At 41.4% G+C, this 26,499-nt stretch overlaps 4 protein-coding genes and 1 long non-coding RNA gene across 6 annotated transcripts; 1 reads left to right on the top strand and 4 right to left on the bottom strand.

Moving 5' to 3' along the window:
- Positions 1–452: 452 nt before the first annotated feature.
- Positions 453–21,506, bottom strand: LOC119121403. Its single transcript, XR_005097668.1, has 3 exons — positions 21,495–21,506; positions 16,121–16,125; positions 453–1,557 (listed from the first exon to the last, which is right to left on the bottom strand). It is a non-coding gene; the product is annotated as an uncharacterized LOC119121403 (long non-coding RNA).
- On the bottom strand, positions 2,815–16,667 carry LOC119121388 (guanine nucleotide-binding protein subunit beta-4). Of its 2 annotated transcripts, XM_037248904.1 has the most exons (12): positions 16,514–16,667; positions 12,531–12,609; positions 10,799–10,867; positions 7,548–7,753; positions 7,309–7,347; positions 6,913–7,019; positions 5,708–5,771; positions 5,415–5,577; positions 5,080–5,146; positions 4,350–4,551; positions 3,968–4,184; positions 2,815–3,677 (listed from the first exon to the last, which is right to left on the bottom strand). In XM_037248904.1, the coding sequence occupies exons 4-12, from the start codon at positions 7,602–7,604 to the stop codon at positions 3,571–3,573; spliced, it is 1,023 nt and encodes a 340-aa protein (XP_037104799.1). In that variant the 5' UTR covers positions 7,605–7,753; positions 10,799–10,867; positions 12,531–12,609; positions 16,514–16,667; the 3' UTR covers positions 2,815–3,570. The 2 variants fall into 2 exon arrangements, with proteins under 2 accessions (XP_037104799.1, XP_037104798.1); XM_037248903.1 differs by lacking the exon at positions 16,514–16,667 and having other exon boundaries at positions 12,531–12,740.
- Positions 17,344–19,850, bottom strand: aldh7a1 (aldehyde dehydrogenase 7 family, member A1). Its single transcript, XM_037248885.1, has 2 exons — positions 19,776–19,850; positions 17,344–19,334 (listed from the first exon to the last, which is right to left on the bottom strand). Exon 2 carries the CDS (start codon positions 19,327–19,329, stop codon positions 17,707–17,709), a length of 1,623 nt encoding a protein of 540 aa, XP_037104780.1. The 5' UTR covers positions 19,330–19,334; positions 19,776–19,850; the 3' UTR covers positions 17,344–17,706.
- Positions 19,891–24,471, top strand: actl6a (actin-like 6A). Its single transcript, XM_037248894.1, has 14 exons — positions 19,891–20,055; positions 20,708–20,784; positions 21,124–21,298; positions 22,022–22,122; positions 22,205–22,302; positions 22,555–22,649; positions 22,821–22,927; positions 23,104–23,193; positions 23,264–23,325; positions 23,466–23,580; positions 23,688–23,768; positions 23,892–23,987; positions 24,076–24,162; positions 24,230–24,471. Exons 1-14 carry the CDS (start codon positions 20,031–20,033, stop codon positions 24,308–24,310), a joined length of 1,290 nt encoding a protein of 429 aa, XP_037104789.1. The 5' UTR covers positions 19,891–20,030; the 3' UTR covers positions 24,311–24,471.
- Positions 24,472–24,683: 212 nt separating this feature from the next.
- On the bottom strand, positions 24,684–26,304 carry mrpl47 (mitochondrial ribosomal protein L47). Its single transcript, XM_037248907.1, has 7 exons — positions 26,138–26,304; positions 25,796–25,944; positions 25,655–25,715; positions 25,492–25,588; positions 25,282–25,412; positions 25,096–25,191; positions 24,684–25,016 (listed from the first exon to the last, which is right to left on the bottom strand). Exons 1-7 carry the CDS (start codon positions 26,269–26,271, stop codon positions 24,905–24,907), a joined length of 780 nt encoding a protein of 259 aa, XP_037104802.1. The 5' UTR covers positions 26,272–26,304; the 3' UTR covers positions 24,684–24,904.
- Positions 26,305–26,499: the final 195 nt, after the last annotated feature.

Raw genomic sequence — 26,499 nt, 5'->3', positions numbered from 1 at the left:
GGAAACGACTTGAGCGACTGTGAAGGTTTCACCGTGAGACATTCATTTGTTTTAGAGGCGCTGGGGTGAAAGGCTCTTTTGTGCTAAGCTAGGCTAATTGGCTACAAGTTAACAGCCATACCATGTCCTTCCAAAAAAACAATTCTTTCAAACCAGTGATTCCCAAAATGTCTCGCAAGATATCAAAACATATTTAAATGTATCTTTGTTCAACTATTTGAGCCAGCAACATATTATATAGCAGAATAATTAAACTCCCACTAAATGGCAGAAGGTGAAATGAAGCTGCATGTCCACTTTTTATGACAGTGTTGTTTGGTAGTGTCAAAATATATTTTTTTTCAGATGTAAAATATGTACCTATGTTTAATAAAGGTTGGGAAACACTGCTTTAATCCGTTAGCTAGTTAGCATTCTGCACCAAATGACAATTCAGGGTCCATGAAAATGAGTTAATCAAGTTTAGCACGCACACAAACACATACTTACATATATCTGACACAGCTCAGAGATTCCCAAGGTTAATATTCTGTTCAAATCAATGCAGCGATCCTCAAAGTGTGGCAGACAACAATCACTGCCTCAGTACAACTCAGTTGTATTTAACCTTTAATGAATCGTGTTACGAACACAACCTCTGTTAATAATGGTGGTATTAGCAAATATTTTTTTTTTTTTTTATGTGGTAGTGTAAAAAAACAAACTTTTGAGAACCACTGCATTCATTTTAAGAAAAAGGTGGCTATAGAATCCTTATATGTCTATGGACTGAACCTTGGAGCAGAATATTGTACCAAAAAGTTGAAGAACTCGAATGATTCTGCACAGGCTCGTGTTTGTCGACATTAAGTGCGCCTTAGTGTTCACAAGTATAACCGTGCGCTTCAAGTGGAAAAGTACAAGTGTCTCTATTCAAGACTTTTGTTTTGTGGTGACGATGCAATTTGATGTAAGGCAGAGTGTCTAATGTTTGGACACTGGCACCTGAGATGACACATGATAGATCTAGCAACTCAACATCAAGTTTCTGTTTATTATTCCTCTTGTTTCCCCCCCCCCCCCCAAGACAGAAGTGCTTCTCAACTAGTGGCTTAAAAATTAAAATGAAACATATTGATATGAAATTCAAATGTGCATTAGGTATGAAAAAATTTAATTACAGGAAAGATAAATAACATGGGATTTTAACTATTTTTAAAACAGGGACACAAAGTCAAGAGTTCATTTAAAGTATGAAATTTTGATGTTTTCTAAATGTAGCCTCATTTCACTTTGGTCCTTCTTAGATTTAAGACTCTGAAATGCACTTTAATCATGTCGTTATTTACATGAAAGTGCCATCAGGTTGGTTGCAGGAAATTACTCAATTTCATTTAATTGGACAGAAAATCATTTACTTATTAGTCTATTTTTTCCCGATCTAATCGAAGCAGCAGCCTGTAGTGATAGGAACAGAATGCTCTTCCAGAAGATGGCTAACCCTGACTAACAAGTGACCTGTTGTCATTCAACTATGTTGTTTCACTATCCAGCAGATTTCACTCTGAGAATTTGAGACTTGACGGCCATGTAAAACCAGAGGGAGACCAGTTGAGAAGCCCTGCTGTAGAGGAGCCACAAGGAAGCAAAAAAAAAAGGAACATTTGTGTAAATCAGGGGTGAGGAACCTCTTTCCTATCATAATCCTCTGAGGGTCATAGCAAATTTGATAAAATGATGATGCCATGATGTTTATTATAAGCATTTGAGGGTTTAAATTTTTTTTTTTTTTAGTAGTCCCTCTGAGGTTGTTGCCTTAGCCAGGTTGCCCAGCCCGGTTGGAAGTGGAGTCGCATGTGCTCAGTTGTTGAATTGCAGTTTGAGTGCATTCCTAGGGTTTCTCTTCAACATGTTGTCCACTAGCAGTAGTAACAGTTCACAAAGTTGTATTTTTTTTTTTTTTTGGTGAAAAAACTAAACAAAGCACAGAAAGTGTTCAAAGTTTTTTTTTTCCTTTTTTTTTTCGAGTGGCCCGTGACTTCAGGTCCATGCAGTTCACACCAGGACAGTTCCTTCATTTGCTTTCTTTGAAAAAGTCAAAAAGAGTCAGTGTAGTCCTTTGGTGGTGGTGGTGGTCCACATCACTGTGTGCTCCACAGGGAAAGCTTTCCCCGCACACACAATCTAACTAGGATGATTTTCCTCAACTATGGATGTGTGTGGACTTGAGTGACAAAAGCACTATTTCCTGGAGCAGGCTTTCTCAAACTGAGCATTGAGTTGGAATTGTCAGGAAGAATGCTGAAAGCGGTGTTACTTTTTTTTTTTTTTTTTTAATTCGGTTTCGATCCAGTAAATTCTTTTACGTGTTTCTTTTTGTGCAGTACTCTTTAAGGGGTGGGAGCAAAGCTGTCACATTGTTTTCCCTTGCTCTATAAAACTGATTTGAGACTATCGTGAATTGAGATTTTCATCCTACTGCAGCTCTGGTTCGTGTGTCAACTCTTATATACCGTATTTTCCGCACTATAAGGTGCACATTCAATGAATGGCCCATTTTAAAACTTTGTCCATATATAAGGCGCACCGGATTATAAGGCGCCCCTTCAATGAAAGGCCCATTTTAAAACTTTGTCCACATAAGATATATACATTTGGACCGCGGGCCGGACTTTGGACACGCCTGCTGTAGTGGCTCAATATTGGTCCATATATAAGGCGCACCTGATTATAAGGCGCACTGTCGGCTTTTGAGAAAATTGGGAGGTTTTTAGGTGCGCCTTATAGTGCGGAAAATACGGTAGCTTAACTTAAATGTGATCGCAGTACTCTCCGCAATTATTCAAGTGCACCAAAAGATGCTAAATCTGTTATGGCTGGTTTATTGGCAATTCCCACCCCAACTATACTGTGTCATGGCAATAAATTATTTTAAATGTTGACAATGTTTGGGAAAGCCTGTTCCTGAATCTGGACACCTAATTTAGGATCCACCTGAGCTCTCCATCGACAAAACTGCAAACTCCTTCTAAACATGCGTGACGAGCAGAGGTCCTCTTCCTCGAAACATTTGCAGAGGGACACGTGTGATGCCCGCTGCAACTGATTATCGTGTTTTCTAGGGAGTGCGTCTTTCTGCCACACGGCTGTGTCGTAATGGGAATAAGTAAAAAGCAAACACGGAAGCCTAAAATGATTAAGGAAAAAAATTGGGAAATTAAAAGTAGAAAAACTATATATGCATATATGATGCATATATGTACACACACACGTGCGCGCACACACAATGCTATACATATATACTGTCTTTTTATATATAAATTTACACACATACTTATAGAATTAGATGTTTTAGTCATTCATCCCTTGACTATTTTTGATTGGACTGCTTGGAAATTTTTAGGTTGCTGTGTAGGGGGAACAAAAAGTATAAAGAATTTAGAGGGCTGACACCATGTATACTCCCTTCAGCTCCAGCCCTCCTGAATGAGTCATGTTACGTTGCGTGTGTGTGCGTGTGTGTGTGTGTGTGTGTGTGTGATGGGGTGGTCAGGCGCTGATGAAGAACAGCCCAGAGGAGGTTGGCTTCGTTTAGTTCCAGATCCGGAGGAAACTGTCCCAGGAGCCGGTGCCCACAGCCATGCCGTCCTCAGTCACGCCCAAGCAGCTCACCCTGTTGTCGTGGCCCGCGAGCACGCCTGCGTGACAGGAAGTGGGGAGTCAAACAAAAACAGTAGGCACCTCACTTGCAAGTTGCTTATTGTGAAGACACGCATCCATTTTCTGGTCGCTCGCTGCCATCTTGTGACACCATCGTGATATTACACAGAGCGTTACACTCGTTTCGCCCATAATAATTAGGCAGCACATTTTATAGTATCTAAACTTGGTATGCTAAATATAAATATAAAGCGTGATCAATTGTCCTTATTCTGTATGTCAAATTTGTTCATTCTGGTGGTCCGACCAATGATAAGGCCTCACGTACCCGCCCGTTCGCCTTTCAGAGTGTCCCAGACGTTGCAGTTGAAGTCGTCGTAGCCGGCCAGCAGCAGGCGGCCGCTCTTGGAGAACGCCACGGATGTGATGCCGCAGATGATGTTGTCATGGCTGTACATCATCAGCTCCTGGTCAGCACGCAGGTCAAACAACCTGCAGGTGGCGTCGTCTGAGCCTGTGCCAAAGGCATTGCCATTGGGGAAAAACTGCAGTGAAAAAAAAAGGAAAAAAAATGGTCATTTTGGTAAAGCAAGTATTGCAACTATAACACAGCCAGCTTCATAAATAATTCAGAAATCTTAAACCTAAATCAGAAGTAACTGAACCATTGAGTTGTGAATTTCCGACACTAACGCGTGTGCGTGACTCACAGTGACAGCGTTGATGTCAGACACATGGCCAGTGAAAGACTGCCTACACATGGCGTCACGAATGTCCCACAGCTTGGAGGTGGCGTCACAGGCTCCAGACACAAAGGTCTTGTAGTCCGGGCTGAGCGACAAGCTCATCACATCACCCGTGTGGCCGGTGAAGGTTGTGGCCTGCTGGCCCGTCTCTATGTCCCACAATGCGCTGGAAGGGAGAGGAGTGCTCATGATGACAATTAGGCACTGTGCATTGACTAAAGCAATCTTCTCAATAGGTATAAAATGGGTGAATCTTTATAGTGGGTCCAACTATTTATATTTATAAATTGAATTTCACATTTGGTGCCGCTCACCATTAATTTATGTGACAGCTCATCACATTGTATGGGCTGAACAATTGGTGAAATTAAACATACGACATACAGATCGTACATAATACATAGTTTCTCCGTTTTATTTCACTTTTGTAGCTGTAAGCTAATATATGTAGTATATATTTAGGTTAATCCCTTGATGCCTTAATTTCTCTCCTGAAAATCTGTCTAGCTATAAATAATGCAAGGCAACAGATATGGCAGCTTCATCCACAAGATGTTGGGGAATTACCAAGCACTTTGTAACATGCGATACGGAGCGGCAGTCGTTTAGCACATACCATATTTGGCTGTTTTGCGCGCCCTTCCATTAAAAGTCGATTTGGGAGTTGAACTTTAGAAAGAAGATGCACACTCACCAGGTGGTATCTCCAGAGCTGGTCAGTATCTGGTTGTCATCCAAGAAACGACAACAGGACAAATACCCTGAAAGAAGACAGATTCACGAATCACTTACAGAAACTATTTTACCTAACCCATGATTACATTGCTATTACTCCACTGTGTGTGTATAATTATGTGCAAAATAAATCCAGTGTTAACATTTCTGTGGTCTGACTTGCTCATCAGACAACATATCAGTAATTCAGGTAGTGTTTCTAACTGACCTCAAATCAGGATACTGTAATTTCTTTTGACTCTAGATCAGATCAGATTGACTGATTTCTAACACAAGGCAATTTTTATACCCCACCTGTATGACCCGGTAGCTCCCGGGTGACACGCACACTTCCCTCGCGGGTCTTCAGGCTGTATATGGAGCAGATGTTGTCCAGGCCACCACAGGCCACATAGTTCCCAGAGGGAGCATAGGCGCACGTCATCACCCAGGAAGAGCGCAGTGGGATGGCATGCATCTGCGGATACCAATCGCAATTTTAATATCAACACCCGCCGAGAAGTTATTGAAAGCGCAAACTATTCGAGGTAGTTTAAGGGTGCTCCAGATTCGAAGAACGGTTTACTGCCACGGGAGAGTTTTCTGACCTTATTTGTGGTGTAACTGTCCCAGATGATTAGCTTTCCATCTTGCGAGGCACTCACGAGAAGCCTGGAAAAGAATCGAGAAAAAAAGATGAGGCAAGGCGTGGATGCATCGTAGGAACGTTGTACTACGGTGCATGCTTGTGGTGCTTTCGAAGCGATGACAGGCAGCCACCGTGCGTGCTCTGTGTAGATAAAATTGAAGATCTACTAATAGAAGGCATGAAATCTCCCTTCTTGCTCAGTCTTGTATTGCTCTGCTTCATGTACGGTAATATTCGGAAGCATGTATTGTCAAGTGAGAGGTGGGAGAAACCTTGATGTGTGAGGGAAAAACAAAGAAACTGCAAAGATGAGAAATCTCAAGGAGAAAGAAAACGAGTATGGCCAGGAGAGAACGAGAGGAGACAGAGCGATGCCTAAGTAGTGCAAATGCGCAAACACCCCGACCGCATGTTTCCTGCTCTCTAGGGACAGGAAGCAGGGAGGCACCAAGCACAAATGTCAGTAGCTGTGTACAAAATAAACTCCCTGCTGTATCACACAGAGGGTGTGCACATGCTGGTTAAATTGTCATTGCACCCATTCAAGTGATGTTAAAAATAGTTAGCACATTTGCTTTCATAAAAAGGTTGTGGAATTCCCCCAGAATGCACATCACAAATATAAAGCCACTGGAGGGACTGCATGCATATGTAAAAAAAATAACCATCCTTGGTGCAACTGTTAAAAACGCAGTTTGGACCTTCTTTTTTTGTAGCTAATGCCAGAGTGACCATCTGAATCATTCAAGTATTCCAATACTACCCAAACTGCATCTTTAAGGTGATATTAAACAAGCAGTGTTTGATGCCGCTGTCTGTACACTGCAAATATCATCCATATCATCGTAATGGGAGGGTAAGTTCGTGCCAATACACAATAAGTAGAAGTGCAGGTGCCAGTGTCATTCATTCCTAATGGTATTAGTCATATTAGTAGAAGTAGTGGTGGTAGCAGCTGTATCCAGCCCCACACCTGGGACTGCCGTCACTGGCCCCGGTGCATTGCATTAGGAGACAGACGGACAGAGAGAAAGATTTAAAACACATAAAATACTGATACACATCAAAACTTGATTACACACCCAATAGATCCACTAAAGTTCAAATGGACTGTGTATACACACAAAGCTAATATTTGCTCAGTCTGAGGAAGAACTACATTACCTGGAGTCACTCCCCCAGTGCATTGCATAGATCTTGGCCAGGTGCCCCCTGAGAGTGCGCCGCGTCCGCATCTGTATCCGGCCCACTGAGTCCAGACCAGCTGTGATCTGCCAAAACACAGGAAAGAGTGTCAGTGGTTACATGCACATATCACAACACTGGATAGTAGAAGTAGCGCGTGTTTCTGTTCACTAAAAGAAGAAAAAAAAAATGTTTACCATGAGTCATATTGTCAGACACACAGCAGAATTGCCCAAGTCATTTTTCAATATTTTGGGAAGGCGGCCAAAAATTCTGTTTCTAACATTTAAGGTACCAAAATTATTACTGATATTAATCTGTTGGCTAAACATACAGCATGAGTGATTTTTTATTTTTTTCTAGACTGCCCCTTACCTGTGACAAAGTAGAGTCACTGCACGCTTTTCTGGCATCCTGCAGTAAACAAACAAAAACGACATTTTAAACAGCAACACGTGCACGGCACATTACAAAAAAGGGGGGGGGAGACAAACATGTGGCATGCGTCACTGTCTCACCCAAAAGTGTTTTTGCGTCACAGCTTACAGTGAGCGGACAGTCGCTCACGTGTGATGATCGCGCACGCGCGTCAACTCGACACAAGGTTGTCTTACCCGGATCTGATTGCGTAGCTGATCTGCCTCCTGCCGCAACTGTTCCAGCTCACTCATCGTGCCTCAGATGTGTTCAGGTCACAGCCCACACCAAATGCTGACTGAGCGAGGAATATGCACGTGACTGAATGCACGCACTCTGGCGTACACACTCGCGCACACACACACTAACACAAGCACACCCTCACACTCTCGCTTGTTGACACCTGCAAGAAAAAGAAGAGTGAAACGTCATTAAATTCAGCACACAGATGGGAAGTTACAAATACTTCCATCAAACAAATGCACTGTATCCTGTTTTGGGAGCAGCAAAGGGTGGAGCTCGGCTGAGGCCGAGAGGGGGTCTGGCTCTTCAAACACCCCCAGCGTGGTTCAAAAAGGCCATCTGTGCCACACTGACCTTTAACACACACTGAGCGTTTTTGTTGTCGCATTGTATTGGCATATCCAAGATTGCCGGCAACACAACCTTTGACACGATTTGCAAAAGTAGGCATTTTTCAGCCCATTTTCATCAAACTGAACATCGCAAACCTGGCAAAATGTCTCGGTCTCACAGTTGTAGCAGAGGTGGTGCGACACCTGTGAGGAAGGATGGAAAAACTACTTGGTTGTCTCCGTTTATGAGGCCTTATACTGTTTGTCCCGTGGCTAGTTACATCATGAAGCAGAATTATGCAAAGACTATCGAAATGATTTCCAGGAAACTTGATGGGTGAAGACGAGCCATTAAATTAGGAGTGTACAACTGGATTTGGTCCAAATACAGATAGCTGTGAATAGGACATGATGGAGCTCGGTCTTCTTTTAGTTTCACCATTTCTAGTGTCAGACTACTCATCTTTATGTGCTTTTACCTTGGGGAGCCCGAAAATGGGTCACGCAGCACTTAGTGCCCCACCCACTACAAGACAACTCTGATTAAATTTTCAGTTCCTCTTTCTATAATTTAATAATTACAGTCTTTCCCTTCTTGGCCTTCTTTGCAGAAAAATCAAGCAAATGTCAAGAGAGGGTGGAGTTTGTTGCTTTGGATTAAAAATGTTAGTTCTGAAGAGGAGCCAAGTTTTTGTCACACAAGATGCATTTGAAGATCCATAACTTGCTCTTTGAGAGTAGGGAACGGCTTTTCTCAGCTCAAGAGGTATCAGACCGTAATGACGCATCAGTGTGGCCAAGCGATGAAATTGTTTCAGCTGTCCAGGAAAGACGTCACGCGGTACACTGGCTGACGCAACTCCCCTGAAGAGAGGCTCTTGGCGCTAACCTGTGACGCGCAATCCCTCAATGAATGTACCGAGATGTCATACAAAATAACATTTTAGGCACAAACACCTTGCTAATTTTGACATGCATAGTACAAGTCCACAGAGGTGTGGTGATGGAACAGTTTTTTTTTTTTTTTTTTTTTTTAGCAAGTAGCTGCCAGCCACAGGGAATAGTGCTGCTTGACAGAACTAAAAGGCCTTCTCTGCCCCATGATGGTGTGGCCACTGGCCAGCGTCAGTCCACCCAGCCAAGCACTCACTAAGACTAATATTTAAATAAACACAATGGCTGTAATGTGCACACAGTTCTTCGTTAAAATGCACTTGTACAAATAATATCATTCATTCGTGACTCACAAGAAACAGACTTATAATATGGATACTACAGTAAGAAATAATGTAAATAAAGACTATAATGGTCTTAAGTGGTAGGGGGAGTGGTGTAGGCCTACCTGAAAGAGTTCAGAGAACCAAAGTTCATGAACCCGTTTCGATTTTGAGACAACGGTGTATTTCTTCCTGATGAACGTTTTTTGTGCTCATTCTGGCGCCTGCCAAAGGCTTTTGGATGACCGTTCATTCTTCTTCTTGGAGAAAACCCGGCGGCCCATCGCACTTTAAACCAGCTATCACTTTAAACACTTTTCTTGGCATCTCTTGACATGAATGTCTCAGTGGTTTGTTCGAGAACAAAAGTGAACCACAGAATCATGAAAAACCTGAAGACTCGCCAGGCAGGTCATGGGATAAAGTTCTGCCAAAATTTGAAGCGGGGATAGGTCATAAAAGAAAAGAATCCCTAGCTTTGAACATTAAGGAGCGCAATTTAAGCCATCATCTAAAAATGCAAAAAGTATGGCACAGATGTGATCCTACCAAGACACGTCGCATCTACCTCAACTGACAGCAAGGGAGAAGAGGGAAGCAGCCGAAAGTTACACTGGTTGAAACCTACCGCATACCCAGAGTATTTATGCAGAACAGAAACACGGCAAAGAAGCAGTTGAACTCAGGGTTTCAAAGGCACTGTGGAAGAGGTAATTACGTAAAAGGTAATTACGGCCACCTAGTGGCACCACCTGTTATTTGCTTTCCCGAAAATAGTAGGTGCGGTAGACGGCAATTAATTGTTGCACGCCGACTGCTAGAGCAGAAAGGCTTTAAACAGGTAGTCAGGTTCAAATAAACTCTTTACAATATTTCCCCAAAGAAGTCTAACATAACTGCTTTACAGCGTTTGTTATATTATTCATAACAAGATTGGATTTTGCGAGCCATTCTTTTCCTCAGCACCAACATCAGGTTCTTTGTGTCTGGCCCAACTCCTTAGTAGCATTTCACAAATGCCAAAGGATGAGTCAGGAAAAACTGGTGACACGAGTCCAAATAAATCAGATGTATACAATATTTTCAAATAACTTATTCATGACTAGTTCAGACAGCCAGAGAATGAAAGAAATGCTTGGTGTGCTACCAGAGTAAATATTCCGGTAAGGCGGGTTCCCATTTCTCATAAGCCATTACATATATGCTTGTATACTTTTCGGCACGTAAAGTCAACACACTCATATTGCTTAAATTCACTGTATATTTAATTGAAATAGAAAGTGTATCTATTTAGCCATTTGCTTTAATTTCATTTCCTGTTCTTTATTTAATTTGAGGTACTACAAGACCATGCATGCTGATGAATCGTCTTAAAAACAAATGGAATATGATAGTGTCACATGAAGTAAAGATTAACAGTGACTTGATTTATTACTTTTGTAAAATATTTGATCATGAAGAGGAAGTTTGTTTGCAGTAATGATTTCGTTTTCCCCCAATAGCAGCATAAATGTCTTAAATGAAGCAGGTTGATCAATTTATGCTGTCATTATTGTCATCCAACAACATGATTGCCATTTGGATTATCAATGCACATGCATGCAGAGCATTGATTGGCAGGGATGCAAAGACAAAGGACATGCGTGGGACACGTACCTATTTTATGATTGGAACAGCGTGCAAATCCACAGCAGCCGGCATACGCACAATGTGGAAATTCTGGATCTGAAATGTGATGAAAAAAAACTGAAGATTGTGGCTAGTTACCTGGCTGTGGCATTTCAGGGAGAGAAATTTAATGAACTGTGAATTCTGCTGTTGATACCCAGGACATACAGGTAACGATGAAATTTGTTGATGCTGGCACGAGTTCACAGTACGCACAGTGTCTACATTTACTGTAGAAGTATTTAGCACAAATATAGTGAAAATGTGAATATTTCCTTCAAAAGACTATTTAAAAGTTGTGCGCCTAAAAGCTCTTCTGGTGATGAAAATTGTCATCTGTGTCAGGGTTGGAAAAGGGCGGAGAAGACTTCACCAGGTCTTATTTCATCATTAAGCAGGGAAAGTAACAAAAAACAAATAACAGTCAGCAGACGGCAACTAAGTATAATGGCGTGCGGAAGCTTATGAACTGGTTCGACCCTTGGGAATTTGATCGATGCAAGCAGCTAGTAATTGATCAAAGCATTTGTCATGTTTAATCTACTACAAGGTGTGTCACAAAAGAGATAAAAGATGAGAGATAATTTAATTTTCTAAGCAGAAGTGATGTATGTGCTGGAAGGCAAAACACACACTATTTACCACTACAAAATAGCCTGCAAAGTTTGTTAAATGCATAAATATTACACAACAAATAGATTTTTGTGCTAATTTTTTTTTAATGATGTATAAACATTTGATGATGAAAAACAGAGTAATCTTTCATTCAGTAGTTTGTGTTTAGATTTAGTTATAAGACTATTTTCTGTGAGTCTTGAAAAGTGTTTACATATTGTTATAAAACAATTTTCTCTGGAAAATGTATCAGGATAGGTCAATCAGAAAGGTCTAAAATGACTGAGCACTCAGTAGGGTCTCTTTTTTTTTTAATGGCAGGCACTGAAAGAGTTCATGTGTGGCTAGAACGAATTAATGGCGTTTCTATTCATTTCAATGGGGAAGAATGATTTGACAAGTGTTTTGCACCTGAGCGAGGTCACGGAACCAATTCAACTTGTAACTCAAAGCACCCCTACACATGCTTTTTTTTTTTGCCGGTTGTCCACAACCCACTTGTTGAGAATAGCAAAACATTTCAGAACGATAAACTGCGCCCTCGGAGCAGTTATTTAATTTCTCCATTGAGCAACTAGTCAAAATTTTGAAAACTGCTGATCAATGGAACCATGAACAGCATTCGATTAAAGGATCTTTCTGTAATAATGCATCAATCACAATTGGTCATTAGAAGTTAATAATCCGTGCAATACATTGTTTTTTTTTTTTTGCAATGACAAAACGAAAAATCTCCGCCACGCTAGCAGTGGCCGTTTTTATGGATGAAGGCGGCCTCGGCGGTATATTGAACAGATATGGATAAGAAAAGGGACGCGAGGTGTTAAGGTAGTAGAAAAGAAAATCTGGTATGTGTCACTATCACAAAATGATCAGTATGTGTCTACTGTTTAGTTTTAGTTCCACAAGAGTGTCATTTGACAGACAAGAATCGGGCCGCCTAGAAGGTAATAGACGATCGTCAATTCGCCAAGAAACATACGTACACAGTATACGAGTAGTTAAAAGCCGCTTTGTTTTGCTTTATGACAAAATGAAAGTATCGCGTCCAAAAAGCAGGAAACAAGCACGGCGTTCCGAGACAATCGAGACATCACGTCCTTACCTGAAAAACGCCTTTTTCTTCCCTCCTATCGTCTTGGCCGTTCTTTAATGTCCGCGTCACGCGATGATCATAGTTCCAGCTGTGAGGGGGGAAAAACGCAAAGAATGTCGTTTTCAACAAATTTCAGAGGTTTTCCGACTCCTGTGCTTGTGTTGCTGTGGCCAGATTTGTCAAATTTTTCTCCAAGCAAGCTAATCACCACACCCATGAAAGTGGGAACATGGCAACAGTCTATGCCGAAGGGGTATCTTTGGGTTGAATTGTATGTCGGGATATTCCTGAATAGAAATTACAGATAGTTAATCGAAATTACTGCCAATTATTCGAGTAATTACTCCTTCAACGTGGTGTGATTTCTTCAAAATCAATTCTTATAGCGCAGGAAAATAGCTTGAAAAATACAGGCATACCCTGTCCGCAAATGGTACAGTCTTGTCAGTTCTACTAGTGAAAAGGGAAGCGGCCAGGATACGGGAAACAAATATTAAATCTACTAAACTGGTTTTAACACTGAGTCACGTTTAAGCACGGATTTATTTAAATACCGAGCGTTTGCTCAAATCATTAAATCAATCAGAGCTGAAAAAAGTCTGATATCTTTTCTTTTAATGATCTAAATTGTCCCAAAAGACTCCAAATATAAGCAACAAACAGGCCTAGTGCACAACAGTGATAAGCAATAACTTTGATTTTTAGAGCTGGAATGACTAAAACAAGTTATTAGCCATAATACATCTGTCACCCCAAACAAATTCAGGTTCAGAAGATATATGGTCAAATACTTGGATTGGCCTATGTTCGGAGACAGCTGTGCCAAGTTTCACAATGGCACATAACGGCTGGACTGTATCTGGTTCATTGAAAAGGATCCCTTTCCATTAGGATGAATTTTTAATGGGGCCGATGATAGGGAGCAGTGCAGTAGGCTTTTCCATATCTCTGCGCTAGCTATAATCAATCGGAGGAAGATGAAAGTTGCCCAGCGTTTGGTTTCCTTTCGAAGTGGCATGGGGTCAGATTAAGTCTAATTAAATTCACAGCCAGCAGTAGTTTAGGTGTGTCAAACTGATTTGTCTCCAAACACATAATGATTCAAAATAGTGAGATACTGTGTTGTGTTTGTTTGTTGTTATATATATTTTTTAAATTCTACAGACATTCTTAATGATAATTTATGGTTACATAACAAAATGCAATAAAAATGTGTTATCCCCAAATATTAATCATCACTAATTCTGAGCCTGTGGGAATGCACAATGATGAAACCAAGCAAAGCAGAATCCTTTTAAGACTATTGTCCCATCATTTCTTTCCAATCAGACCTGAAGTTGCACAACATAAGAATGATGTATATGATGCAATCACAGTTTGCCAGTAATACAATTATTGTGGTGCAACAGCCTTGCATATTTTTCACCCAAAGATAATCCAAGGAAAAAAATACTCTTCTGCTTTTATTTCTTTATCTCTGGTGAAAGGTGTCTGGATTTATCAACCAGATGAGATTCAGAGTCAGTCCTAAGGCACATTTTTGCCCAATCAGGTCCCCCGGTCCATTGCTTGGCAACCAAAAGAGGAGGGGGCAGATTGTAACTATAAAAATAGAACATCAATAGCTCTATGCTGAGGAAAAAAAGGACACACATGTCGGTTCGGATATAAATAGAATCTGGGAGCCTGGGCAGGTTATGTTGTACAGTAGCTCATTTGTATTGTCACCTGCAGCACATAATATATGACAGAATTTTGCATCAATGCAAAATGAAGCAGAGTAACGGTGTAGGATTTGAATATGTGGCAGTTTTAGGATTCTGGATGAAATAATATGATTTGACTTTACAACCCCTCCTATTTATTAAGCAAAAACTGAGAAAGGCTTTGGGTGAATGTGTATAATGCACACAGGTATGCTTCCTCTTATTGTATTGATGGTGGTTTATATGAAGGCAAATTATTTTGGCATCTCATACAATGAATTTGAATGCATCCCACCAATCAATGATGTGGACAGTCATGTAAGCGTTCTGTTGTGTATTTAAAAATACTCTGCGACTAAAAGATAAAAAATATAATTATAAAAACAAAATACGCAAGCTATTCAGCTGCAAAGATTGGACAGAATTTTGAATGAGTACTAAAATCATTTTTGGAAAATTGTATTTGAGATGTTGTCCCACGTGCGGTGCCAGGTCCAAATGACCGCCATTTAATAATTTCACAGTATCAAAAGCAATTAAAAGGTGTAGCAACAGCAGGACCTTAAAAGGCTTTATCAGGGCTGTCTTATCCACCAGACATCGCCCGGGGAGGCTGGCCGTTGCCACGGCAACCCTCACAAATGGCTACTGACGTCAAGAAGGTAGGAGAAATATCAGGGAGAGCCAGAGCTTCTATGCATAATGGATTATTGAGAGGGGGGGGGGGAGAACTTGTCTTGAAGAGTGTGGAGTGACTTAAAATACGCACGTGCTTGACTCACTGCTTCTTTCTGAGGTAAATTAAGGTTGACAGTTAAAAGCATTAACTTGTTGGCTGGCAAACATGAAATGAACCATCTTCATTCAAACACTGTGGAGCACGTTATAATTCCTAGAATAAGGAATTTTTCGAGCCGCCAGTAACTACAGTTAAGATGCTTTAAAAATAGTTTTACTTTTTTTATTTAACTATTATTATTCTAAACTTGGAAATCCAAGCTTGAATATTATTGCTGTTGTTTTGCTATACAATGCCCAAGAATACATTGCACTAAAAGTTTGAATTTCTTGACTACACATTATACTTCCCTGGCTCCAGCACCACTTAACATGGTAGACTTAGACAAGATATGCTTGCTTATGCATAAGCATGTTATGTGTTGCATAAAATAAAAAAATATATAAAAACATAAAAACTAAACTAAAATAAATAAACTGTTTTGCATTTAAGTGATTGCATACGTAAGCATGCTTGAGTATGGATGAGAGCTGAAGAGACTGAAGTGCAGTATAGGACATGGACAAATATTAAGACAGCAATGACATCATTGTCTTTCGCATGCATTGCCATTTACTTCCTTGTTATTGTCAGAACTCAAGCTTCCGATTGTGTAAACACCCGCTTGCCCGAACGCAGTCAGGCCCCAAAAACACAATTTATTCTACCGAGCGAGTTCACAATGCCCATTCATTCAGGTTTCGATTCGACAGTTTACTGTATGTTGTCTCCCTTTGACAGCTTCTTGTCTAATCTCAGTTCTATTGTTGGCACACGGGAGACTGTCCGAGTAAAGGTTTAGTGAAGTGCCCTCATCATTTCTGTGATAATGTCTCGTGATGTGTTGGAATTAAAAGATTGGTGAGCTGGATGCCAATTGTGGTGTCAGGGTCACCGTTTGCAGAAGGCCCAACAGAAGAAAGAAAATGTATAAATGTTTAACTCAAATAATATTTAGGTTATCCAAATAATAGTATGCCTAACATACACTTGGCAAGGGATAAATGCAAAGTGAAAGAATAACATATGGAGGGACTCTCCCGTCTTTGCTAAATCATTCATGTCAGAGCCCCGAAGAATTGTCAAGTGAATGTTTTGTGGTGAATTTCCATCACTTCTGCTAACACAGTTGCAACAAACGACATTAAACATGAATCAACATGCTCTTATGTTTCCACAGAAGTGAATCACAATTTGGAAGGAAGTATTGAGCAACGCAGATATAATCATGTCACCCTCTTCAAATAGCTCTTGCTATGGCTACACCACAATGTGGCTATATTATCATTCATTCATGATTTTGATCTCATTGTTTGACTTGACCTTTGAATCTAGCACAAGTTCAAAACATGACAAGTATGATCAGTAAGGACAGATATCCATCCATCTTGGTAGATTTGTACCATATACTTTTCTGACACGCGTATCCTGTACATGAAGCTATAATTAGAAAAAAAAAACAGCACAGAATTAACAAGAAATAAAACAATAATGATGAGGCTTCCTACCTACTGCAAGAAGAACCGCACAGGAAGAGGGTGTTTTCTGTGTAGCTCCTTAATGGGGTGGACTCGAAAGCGTGCTGTGGTTTTGGTTCTTCCTTTTGCCGACCTGTGGAGAATTCAGGGAGGAGCAGTAAATGGAGAGTGAGTGAGAGAGGCAGAGCTGGAGTATGAGGCTGCTGAGTGAGAGAGAGAGAATATGGGAGGCACCACAGATGGGAGATGGAGTAATATTTTTGTTAAAGGCACAGTGCAATTTGTCATGCTTCTGTATCAATGTAGCAATTCCCTAATCCCCAATTTAGTTCAGTGTCATTATTATTATTGCCTTAAATTGTTTGACTTTTGAGGGAATCTTGAATGAAGCACTTCTGGACATTGAACAACTCATACCAATGCAGGCCTTTTTTTCCTGTTAGAACTTGCGAGAAGATTTCGCAGTACAGCAATGATGGCGCGGTGGTAGTTAAAAAAGTTCTTTCGAATTTTACGAATCTGAAATAAAACATTTGTGTTGACTTAATGCAGTGATGAGAAATTGCAACTGTATAAATATTACATTTCTAACATACTTTTTCATCCTGTTAGTAATCTTGTCATTTTTATTGATTATTCCATATTATAGCAGATCATGATGATTACGTCTATGTGCGCTTACTACTCCATTTTTTTTGCATATTGTGTAAGAGTGTACGATGAAATGTTTAAATATTTTGGTGTCAACTGGCTATTGTTTACCCAAGGTTACTGAACTAAACAAATTAGACCTGCATAGAATTGTTTGAAAATGATCATGCCAACATTTCAGGTGTGACGAGTCAATAACTACGATGATACTCATGTACTGTACACTTTTATTTTCTATGCGATAGAAACTAATAACATAACCCATTCCATTGTTTCTGCCAGAAGAGGTTGAATTTTTTTGTATTTTAAGAGAATTAAGTATCTGATACAGTCAACTCGATTTCCAAGTGCTTCTACAAAACTGCTAAATCAACTTCATTAATTAAACACCTTCATCAGGGTTGGAAAGTGTTAAACTTTGAACTCCTGATACATATCTAACCCCGTTCTGTGCAATCTCTGAACATATTTTTCCCATAAGTGTTTATAAAGTTGACCTTTTCTAATTCACAGACGCAATATCAAGGGATGATGACGTGATAGTCATTGCTGCCCCGGTTCCTGAATAGCTGTCACTCAAACTTGATTCCTTGTGCAAGAGGAAGATCCTTGCTGTAGTTGATGGTGCAGGTTGAGCGCCTCATGTACTGCTTCCAGGAGTCGCTTCCGGACTCTCTGCCTCCTCCTGTGTGTTTCTCTCCACCGAAGGCGCCTCCGATTTCAGCACCGCTCGTTGGAATGTTGACATTCACGATGCCACAGTCGGACCCTTTCGGGCCGAGCCAGCGGAAAATCCGCCCGAGATCTTTGGTAAAGATGCTGCTGGACAGGCCCTGCTTCACCTCGTTGTTCCACGCAAATGCCTCCTCCTCGGTTTTGAACTTGAGCACGTACAGAATGGGGACAAATGTTTCGGTGTGGACGATCGGAGCGTCATGAGCCAGTCCGGTGACGATGGTGGGCTCCACATAGTTTCCAGGACGGTCCATCACTTTCCCCCCGCAGACGATTGTGCCGCCTTGCTGCTTGGCCTTCTCGATTGCCGACAGATACTGCTCCACCGCTTGTTTGGTGTGCAGAGGCCCATAGAGGGTGGCGGGATCCCACGGATCTCCAATGCGAACTTGCTTGTAGGCTTTGGTGATCCTCTCAATCACTGTGTCATGGACGCTCTCGTGCAGCATTAACCTTCTCGTGGTAGTGCAGCGTTGGCCAGCGGTTCCAACAGAAGCGAATACCGCAGAGGGGACCACCAGATTAAGATCGGCGTCCTCAAACACAATGATGGCGTTGTTCCCGCCGAGCTCCAGCAGCTTGCGGCCGAACCGTTCTTGGACCATCATGCCCACCATCTTACCAACGTGCGTGCTACCAGTGAAAGACAACAGATCCACACGCTCGTCTTCGGCCATGGCTGTGCCAATATCAGCCCCTCCGCAGGTCATGGAGCAGATGGCACCTGGGAGGTTGTTCTGCTCCAGCACCTCAGCTACGATCTTTGTTACAGCCACGCTTGTAAGAGGTGTGGATGGCGCTCCTTTCCACAGGCAAACATTGCCACACGTAAGCGCAAGGGCGTTGTTCCAGCCATAGACAGCCACAGGAAAGTTGAAGGCAGTGATGATACCAACGAGACCAACTGGGTTCCACTGTTCGATCAGGGCATGGCCTGGTCTTTCTGATGGCAGGACGGGCCCACCAATCATTCTCGACAGACCAACAGCGTAATCACACACGTCGACATATTCCTGAACTTCTCCCACCCCTTCAACATAGATCTTTCCCATTTCTAGAGATACTAAGCTCCCGAGAACCTTGATTTTCTTTCTCAGCCCATCTCCAATCTGCCTGACGATCTCCCCTCTTTTTGGAGCAGGAATATCAGCCCACAACTTCCAGGCTTCCCTTGACTTCTGGACAGTTTCTTCATACTCCCCCATTGTAGCTTGGGTTACTCTGGCAATTGGCTGGTTGTTGGCGGGGCAGTAGGAGGTGATAACCTCACCACTGCCTCCCCAGCTGCCATTGTAAACACCGGGGTTGTCCTCAGAGAGACCCAGCTCCTTCAGCCAAGCGTATTTGGGTTGGCTAATAAGAAGACCTGACATGGCTGCTGACTGGTGAACAAATGGTAATTTATTCTTCACGAAAAGCCTGCTGTATCGGGCAATGGTCAAGTTGAGGCAGTGCTGCATGAGTGCTGCAAACAGTAACAACAATAAAATAGTATGATTAAACAGGTCGTTTGCAAACAACCACAACTTCTTCACAAATTGCAAACTCAAATGAAATTGTGATCGTTTTTTCAATGATTTTCAATGATGATGAGGTAGCTCAAACATCATGAAATCGATCATTATCTAAGTTTAGATTAGTAACGTGTGCAATTTTAACAGCTTTCACAACTTTTAAACTCTAAAAAGTGCGTGCTCGTCATGTGACCTCTTTCTAATTCTATTTTCTACAAGTGTCATGGTCGCCAAGTCCGTGCCACGCTATCGAATCGACCGTGGCTCAAGGTCTAGACTTTAATGTTCAGTGACAAACATAGACGTGTAACTATGAAGTAGCGACTCGTTTAAATTCCCCCTCCAATTTCGTACATTTTTTTAAACGAGCACCTTGCAGCTTTTTCACTTACTTTGCTGTGTAGTACGCAGGGCCACGTCCGCTGTCGAGCATGGAGCTGTGTCGTCGCGTGATTTATTCGTCACCACCCCCGCGGCTGTGCTGCTCTCTCATTGGACGGCATCTATGACGCACAAGTGGCGCCCGCTTCGTTCGGATCAATGCTAACTACTGCGGCTCTTTTGTTGTGATTAGCCGTGTAGCGGTTGTGATTCTGCAATAATAGCGCACATTATCACATAAACGCTCTGCTGTGAAAAATTACAAGATGAGCGGCGGAGTGTACGGGGGTGGTGAGTGCTATTAAACGTCCTAAAAAGGCATTGCGTTCCCGTATTGTCCCTCTGTAGTTTTGTGCATAGCTGGCTAACTGCGCTAGCCAGGCTACGTGTTAGCCGTATGGTTGGTTATTTATTACATCGTATCATATGCATGAATTTTGAAGATTTGCGTTTACACTCAGTTATTTATGCCAATATGTTTATTTTTGTAGCAGTTCCACACCGTTAAGATCATCTTGAATTGTACCGTTTTAGCGCAATGAAATGAATGAAAGTGGGCAGGACTAAAACAGTAGTTGCTAATGTAATAAGACTACGCGTTAAATAACGTAAATGGTTTCTGGGTATTTACCATTATTTCATATTTTTAAACACTAGATTTAGCTTTAGAAAAAATGCTGTTGCAATCAGCATGATCACTAATTTCATTCATTATAATAATGTAATGTATATAATATTGCATGTTTGTATTTTGTTGGACGAATTATATTTGGTAATTTGAGAAGATGGTTTAATGTAAAATTGTAACTGTCTTTATAATGTTGTAAACTTGACTCCAATTGTAGTGGTGTGTGTGCGTACATATGTATATATTTTAGCTCAGTAGGTTAAAGAAAAATATTGATTCTGAAAGGAAACTACAATATTGCTGTCTTTTCTACAGATGAGGTGGGAGCTTTGGTGTTCGACATTGGCTCATACACGGTCAGAGCTGGCTATGCAGGAGAAGATTGTCCAAAGGTAATGGCCTCTCAAATAACTTGATTCAATGTGCCCCCCCTCCTTTGATTCCTCATCATTTCTCTGGGACATATTGATGATGTCAAGAAATGAAGTCTTTTACTCTGGAGACAGGCGGAATAAATTGAGTTCATATAGTTGTGGACGACTTGCTTGTTTCTGATTTGTATGAATGTTCAACCTCCAATCTGTTACGAACATGTCAGTGCTAATATAAAAGAGTTACATGAGAAAAAAGCTGATTATAGTCTGGCAGTGAGAAATGAGAGGAATGTGAGGAAACTGAAATCTTGAAACCTAAAGGAGTGTATGATTTATTTCCCCCCCCCTCCCTTCAAGGCCGACTTCCCCACGGTGATCGGTGTGACCCTTGACCGTGAGGATGGCACCACTCCCATGGAGACGGATGGCGACAAAGGCAAGCAGAGTGGCACCACTTATTACATCGACACCAACCAGCTGAGGGTCCCGAGGGAGAGCATGGAGGTCATGTCTCCACTCAAGAATGGCATGAGTGAGTATTTGTATGTCACCTTTTCCCTGACAAAAGTACAATGGAACCCCCAAGGCCAAATGATGTCAAAATATTGAGTACCTAAAAAGTCACACTAAAGTTTAGGTAGAGTGTCTCAATTCTAAGAGTGGTTAACTTTTTTTTTATACACGCATGCCGCTTTTAAGAATGTTAAAAAAATATGTGGGTGAGGCACATTTGTAAATGTGAGGGACCTTCACAGTACAGCTCTCTTGTTATCACAGTAAATAAAATTTGTAGCGGCTTTATCACCTGTTCCTTAAATCAGATGCTAAGCTGCAGCAGTCAAGAATTATACAGCCCACAAATAAAAAGTATGCCGACCCAGCTGATGATGCTCATCAGGATGAGAATGAAAGTATTTCAAGGCCATTGTGACACCAATCTTAATTGCAGAAAAGCGGCAGTGTGGGACCGCAGCCTCCCTTAGAGGGCTGGCCTGGAACATTGGTGCACGCAGCTCAAATTATGATCTAAAAAAAACTCACCGCTGCTCTATTTTTCACGACGGAACTGACCTAGTGGCGGTGATGAAACAATCCTGTTTTTTGTTCATAGTTGTCCTTGAATTTTGTCATTATTATTTTGTTATAGCTAGCTTTGAACAGAGTCAAAGGCAAAAATGTGGCAAGTTTTTGTGCGCCACATAAAAGGACGAGGTGTCCCTGACACTTTTTGTTTTATTTTGTGCCACCAACATAGTTGAAGACTGGGACAGTTTCCAAGCTATTTTGGATCACACCTACAGGATGCACTTCAAGTCAGAACCAAGCCTGCATCCCGTACTTATGTCTGAAGCATCAGTAAGTTAGTCTCCCTGCAAAGAATCAATGACAATGTTTTTTTCTCTTGTCAAATGATGTTTTTTTTTTTTCCCGTCTACAGTGGAACACACGAGCAAAACGAGAGAAACTGACCGAATTGATGTTTGAACACTACAACATTCCCGCCTTCTTTCTTTGCAAATCAGCCGTGCTGTCCGCGTATCCTTTTTGCACTTCCTTTTAAATAATACTGCTTTATATAATGTACTCAGCATTGTGTGAAGGTTGCATGTTCTGCTAGTTCTTGTATGAGAATTCTCTGGGTACTCCGGCTTCCTCCATATTCCAAAAACATGCACGCTAGGTTCATTGAAGACTCTAAAATTTGAATGTTTCTGTGAGCCCTGTGATTGGTTGACAACCAGGCCATGATGTACCCTCGTGTTGCTACAATTCCTTCACTCTGAGAAGCTTTGCCAACGGCCGGTCGACGGGCTTGGTCCTGGACAGCGGAGCCACACACACCACAGCCATACCGGTGCATGACGGCTACGTCCTCCAGCAAGGTAACTCATAATCATTCCTTTTATTTTATTTTCACAGATTAATTTAATTTGATTCAAGTTTGACCTGTAAACATGGAAAATGTGAGCACAAATCACAACACCAATTGTATCCATTTTTTTAAGTTCCCCTGAGCTGCGTAGTGTTAATGCAAGTTTCGTTTTCTGTGACAGGCATTGTCAAGTCACCCCTGGCTGGAGATTTCATGAGCATGCAGTGTCGAGAACTCTTCCAAGAGTTAAATGTTGAAATAATTCCACCTTACATGATTTCATCAAAGGTGAACCTCCCCTTTCTCATGTTTGGGTTTGATGCTCTTGACGTACGTAATGGTAATGATCAGATAGGCAGTGGTTCACTTTTCTAAACTCTTATGTACATTTCAATCACTTTGAAATAAGGAATCAAATGTAGATGCACAATCTTAAGTAGAATTTTACATCACTATCATGACAGGATGCAGTGCGAGAGGGGTCGCCGGCCAGCTGGAAGAAAAAGGAGAAACTACCTCAAGTCACCCGCTCATGGCACAACTATATGTGCAATGTCAGTAATAGCCGCAAACCAAGACACAATTCTATGCTACAATTTGTACAGCATGTTTTTGTGATTACAGTGTGTCATCCAAGATTTCCAGGCATCCGTGCTGCAGGTGTCTGATTCGCCATACGACGAACAGTAAGAAAGTCTAATCTTTCACAGTCATGTTTATTTTTCCACGTAGACGATGTTTTATTTTTAAGTGAAATGTGTTGTTACTAATAATTAGTTGGTCATAATGTAGCGCCACAATCACGCGTACCATCTTCTTCCGTCAGGGTTGCTGCCCAGATGCCGACAGTGCACTATGAGCTTCCCAATGGCTACAACTGTGACTTTGGAGCGGAGAGGTTGAAAATACCCGAAGGCCTTTTCGACCCCTCTAACGCCAAGGTAGGCTTGACCTCTTTTTTGCAGTATATGGAGCATGTCCATCAGTGAACGGCACACTGCTGTAAAGGTTTTGGGTGGACTAACAATGTCTCATGATCTACTGCCAGGGCTTGTCGGGAAACACGATGTTAGGAGTCGGCCACGTGGTGACAACCAGCGTGGGAATGTGCGACATTGACATTCGGCCGGTGAATATCAACACAGTTGCTGAGGCAGTGACTGTGATCATGCTTATTGGTTCTCTGAAACCTTAAGATGACATTTGTAGTTAAAAATCACTCGTTGAGGCTGGTCTTTGTTTTCCGTGCCAGGGTCTGTATGGCAGCGTAGTGGTGACGGGCGGAAACACGCTCATTCAGGGCTTCACTGACCGACTCAACAGAGAACTGTCCCAGAAAACGCCACCGGTATGTGCTCAGCTGCCTTTTGTATTGTCTTTTGGAGAAAGAGTTTTAGTTCAAAACAATAAATGGACATGTTTTTTTTTACTTACAGAGCATGCGACTGAAGCTTATAGCCAACAACACAACAGTCGAGCGCAGGTTCAGCGCTTGGATCGGAGGCTCCATCCTTGCATCACTTGTAAGCATGCGCAAAGTGCTGCTGACATTTCTGAGTAGCCACGTCAAATCATTTCCTTGTCTTTCAGGGAACCTTCCAGCAAATGTGGATCTCCAAACAAGAGTATGAGGAGGGAGGAAAGCAGTGCGTGGACAGAAAGTGCCCTTGATTGATGAAAAAACAACAAATAAATCTCATTTTGTATTTTTTTTTTTTTTTTTTTTAAGCAGTTTGTCCACATACCGTGTTTGTGAATGTGTTGTAGCAGCATACACATTCACAATTAAGTCTATCACTTTGTTGAAGTGAAATTAAATTTCTTTGCCATAATATTCAGTGTGCTGCCTTATCTTCAGGTGGGAAGTGGTTCACGAAACCCTGACGGCAACTAAATTTGCATTTTAAAAAAAAAAAATTATAATAGCAATACTTATGAGGTACCCATGAAAGTTCCGTCTGAATAACTCGGGAGTGTTCTGTTAGAAAGTATGTGGTGCATAAACTGTACAAAGAGAAATAACTCATCATTGACAAAGGCTTCATTTCCCAAGTTTGAGTTTCAACTCATTAAAATTATTTAATTGTTGACTGTTGTTCAGTGGCTCCAACTTATTGTGATTTTAGAAACACAAAAAGAAGTCACAAATGCACAATAATAGTTTATAGTACATGATCGGAGTTGTGATGTTTAGACAATAGTTTCCGTATCTACAAGGAAGTGATTGACAGCGACTTGTATAGGATAAGAAAGAAGTGAAGGTTTTCATGAAGCCGGAACTTTCATCTTGGGGAACCTTTCTTGAAGTTGGGCCAGCTTTTTCTTCTCCATATTTCCTTTCCTGTACTTCCCCCTTAAGTACTTTTCAATGCGTAATCTACAAAATAAACAACGGGGACATTTAATGTACAACACGCAGTTTTCCAACAAGACAATGCCTGTGTATCATATCCTACCTGATGTGCGGTTCAACAAAGTTGGGCGTGTAAAACCTCTTTCTCTTGTATCTTCTATTCATATACCAAGGAATGGCATACTCTTTGAATCGATACCTGGATCAAGGGGGGAAAAAGGTTAAGCTGAGCGAAGGAACATCAACACTTTGTTGGAAAGTTTGAATGTGTTCATGTACAAGCGCTCACCAATAGGTATATCCAAACACGTTCCTCCTCCAGGCCCCTGGTCTACCCTTCTCTTGGCCCGTTTGGAGCAAACGCAGTGAAGTCTCTCTCTCGGTCACCACAGTCTCTAACCTGATCATTGACCGCTGAATCTGGGTAAAACAAGAAAATATATGATCAAAAAGATCATGCCTGTGATTTTGGAAGAGGTCATTCTAGCATGGTAACAACCTTCCGTAGTCTCTCCGGACTCGGCATCGGAACCCTTTGCCTTTTTGCCTCCTGTTCCAGTGTGAGCAGCATGTTCTTTTCTTTCAACAGCACATACCTAAAAAAAAGATAAACGCTTTAAACCCTCTCACATTTTCATCAAATTTAATCTATGCAATGTTACCAGAGTTTGTGCAAGTCCTCATTGCTCTTGGTTCTCAGTTGCTTGGCAGTCCATGGTGCACCTGTGATATGATGAGCCCCAAAAAATAAACAGTAGTGAGGAATAAAAATAGTTTACCATCTGAAAGTGCTTCTGTTTTACCTGAGTTCACCTTGCTTTCTCCCCAGTTCTCAGGAAGGTCAAAGAACTCATCCAGTCCCCTTCTGTGGATACTTGTGTGCAAGGCGTGAGACTGAACCAAAGAGGTGCTGTGTCTATACCAGCACTGGGCAACAAGGAGTAACTTTTGCCTGATGGAAGCAAACCATGTTTAGTTTACCTTCTCGTGCAGCCCATAAATAAAACACATGGCTGTTTGATATTTAAGTTTAATCGCACACATTTCAACCTGCCATGTGTTTTGAGGTCAGAAGAAAAATCTTGGGTTAGCACTAAGCTAATGATGAACCAGCACAAAATCGTATACATAAAACAGATTCTTACCTGCAAAGATAAGGGTTGGGATTCATCAAATTAGCAGAACATTGTTGAATATTTATCTGCGACGACAATCGACAAACATTCTGCAGCTGTTTGCAAAGACTCAAAATACGACCTGAGGAAGAGGACGTCGCCATTTTGCGACATATACGTCATCCTCACTTTACCCAGCATGCATTTCTGTATAATTTTATTTTAATATATATATCTATTGGTACATGAGGGTAAATATTGTTGAAGACAGTCATTCTACTATTATGAACAACGTTGAAATACTGTAAAATTAAAATACTAAAAGTTCAGACCAGCTAAAAGTATTTGCCCCTACCAATTATGGCGATTCTCGCTTCATGTCAATCAACAGC

This window comes from Syngnathus acus, chromosome 4 (assembly GCF_901709675.1).
Source record: "Syngnathus acus chromosome 4, fSynAcu1.2, whole genome shotgun sequence".
Taxonomy (NCBI): domain Eukaryota; kingdom Metazoa; phylum Chordata; class Actinopteri; order Syngnathiformes; family Syngnathidae; genus Syngnathus; species Syngnathus acus.
Note: the sequence above shows the minus strand (reverse complement) of the source record. Positions and strands in the feature narration are given on the sequence as shown.

Bases quoted from the DNA above. Each gene is read 5' to 3' on its own strand.
- aldh7a1 (XM_037248885.1), bottom strand. From the start codon at position 19,329: ATGCAGCACTGCCTCAACTTGACCATTGCCCGATACAGCAGGCTTTTC.
- LOC119121388 (XM_037248904.1), bottom strand. From the start codon at position 7,604: ATGAGTGAGCTGGAACAGTTGCGGCAGGAGGCAGATCAGCTACGCAAT. The intron at 7,348-7,547 runs GTAAGACAACCT...TGTTTACTGCAG, and splicing joins AGCTACGCAATCAGATCCGG to GATGCCAGAAAAGCGTGCAG. The intron at 5,147-5,414 runs GTGGGGTATAAA...GTCTTCTTTCAG, and splicing joins GGAGCTACCGGGTCATACAG to GGTATTTGTCCTGTTGTCGT.
- mrpl47 (XM_037248907.1), bottom strand. From the start codon at position 26,271: ATGGCGACGTCCTCTTCCTCAGGTCGTATTTTGAGTCTTTGCAAACAG. The intron at 25,945-26,137 runs GTAAGAATCTGT...TGCTTCCATCAG, and splicing joins CCCAACCCTTATCTTTGCAG to GCAAAAGTTACTCCTTGTTG. The intron at 25,589-25,654 runs GTAACATTGCAT...TCTTTTTTTTAG, and splicing joins GAGGACTTGCACAAACTCTG to GTATGTGCTGTTGAAAGAAA.
- actl6a (XM_037248894.1), top strand. From the start codon at position 20,031: ATGAGCGGCGGAGTGTACGGGGGTG. The intron at 22,928-23,103 runs GTGAACCTCCCC...CTATCATGACAG, and splicing joins CTTACATGATTTCATCAAAG to GATGCAGTGCGAGAGGGGTC. The intron at 23,581-23,687 runs GTAGGCTTGACC...ATCTACTGCCAG, and splicing joins TCGACCCCTCTAACGCCAAG to GGCTTGTCGGGAAACACGAT.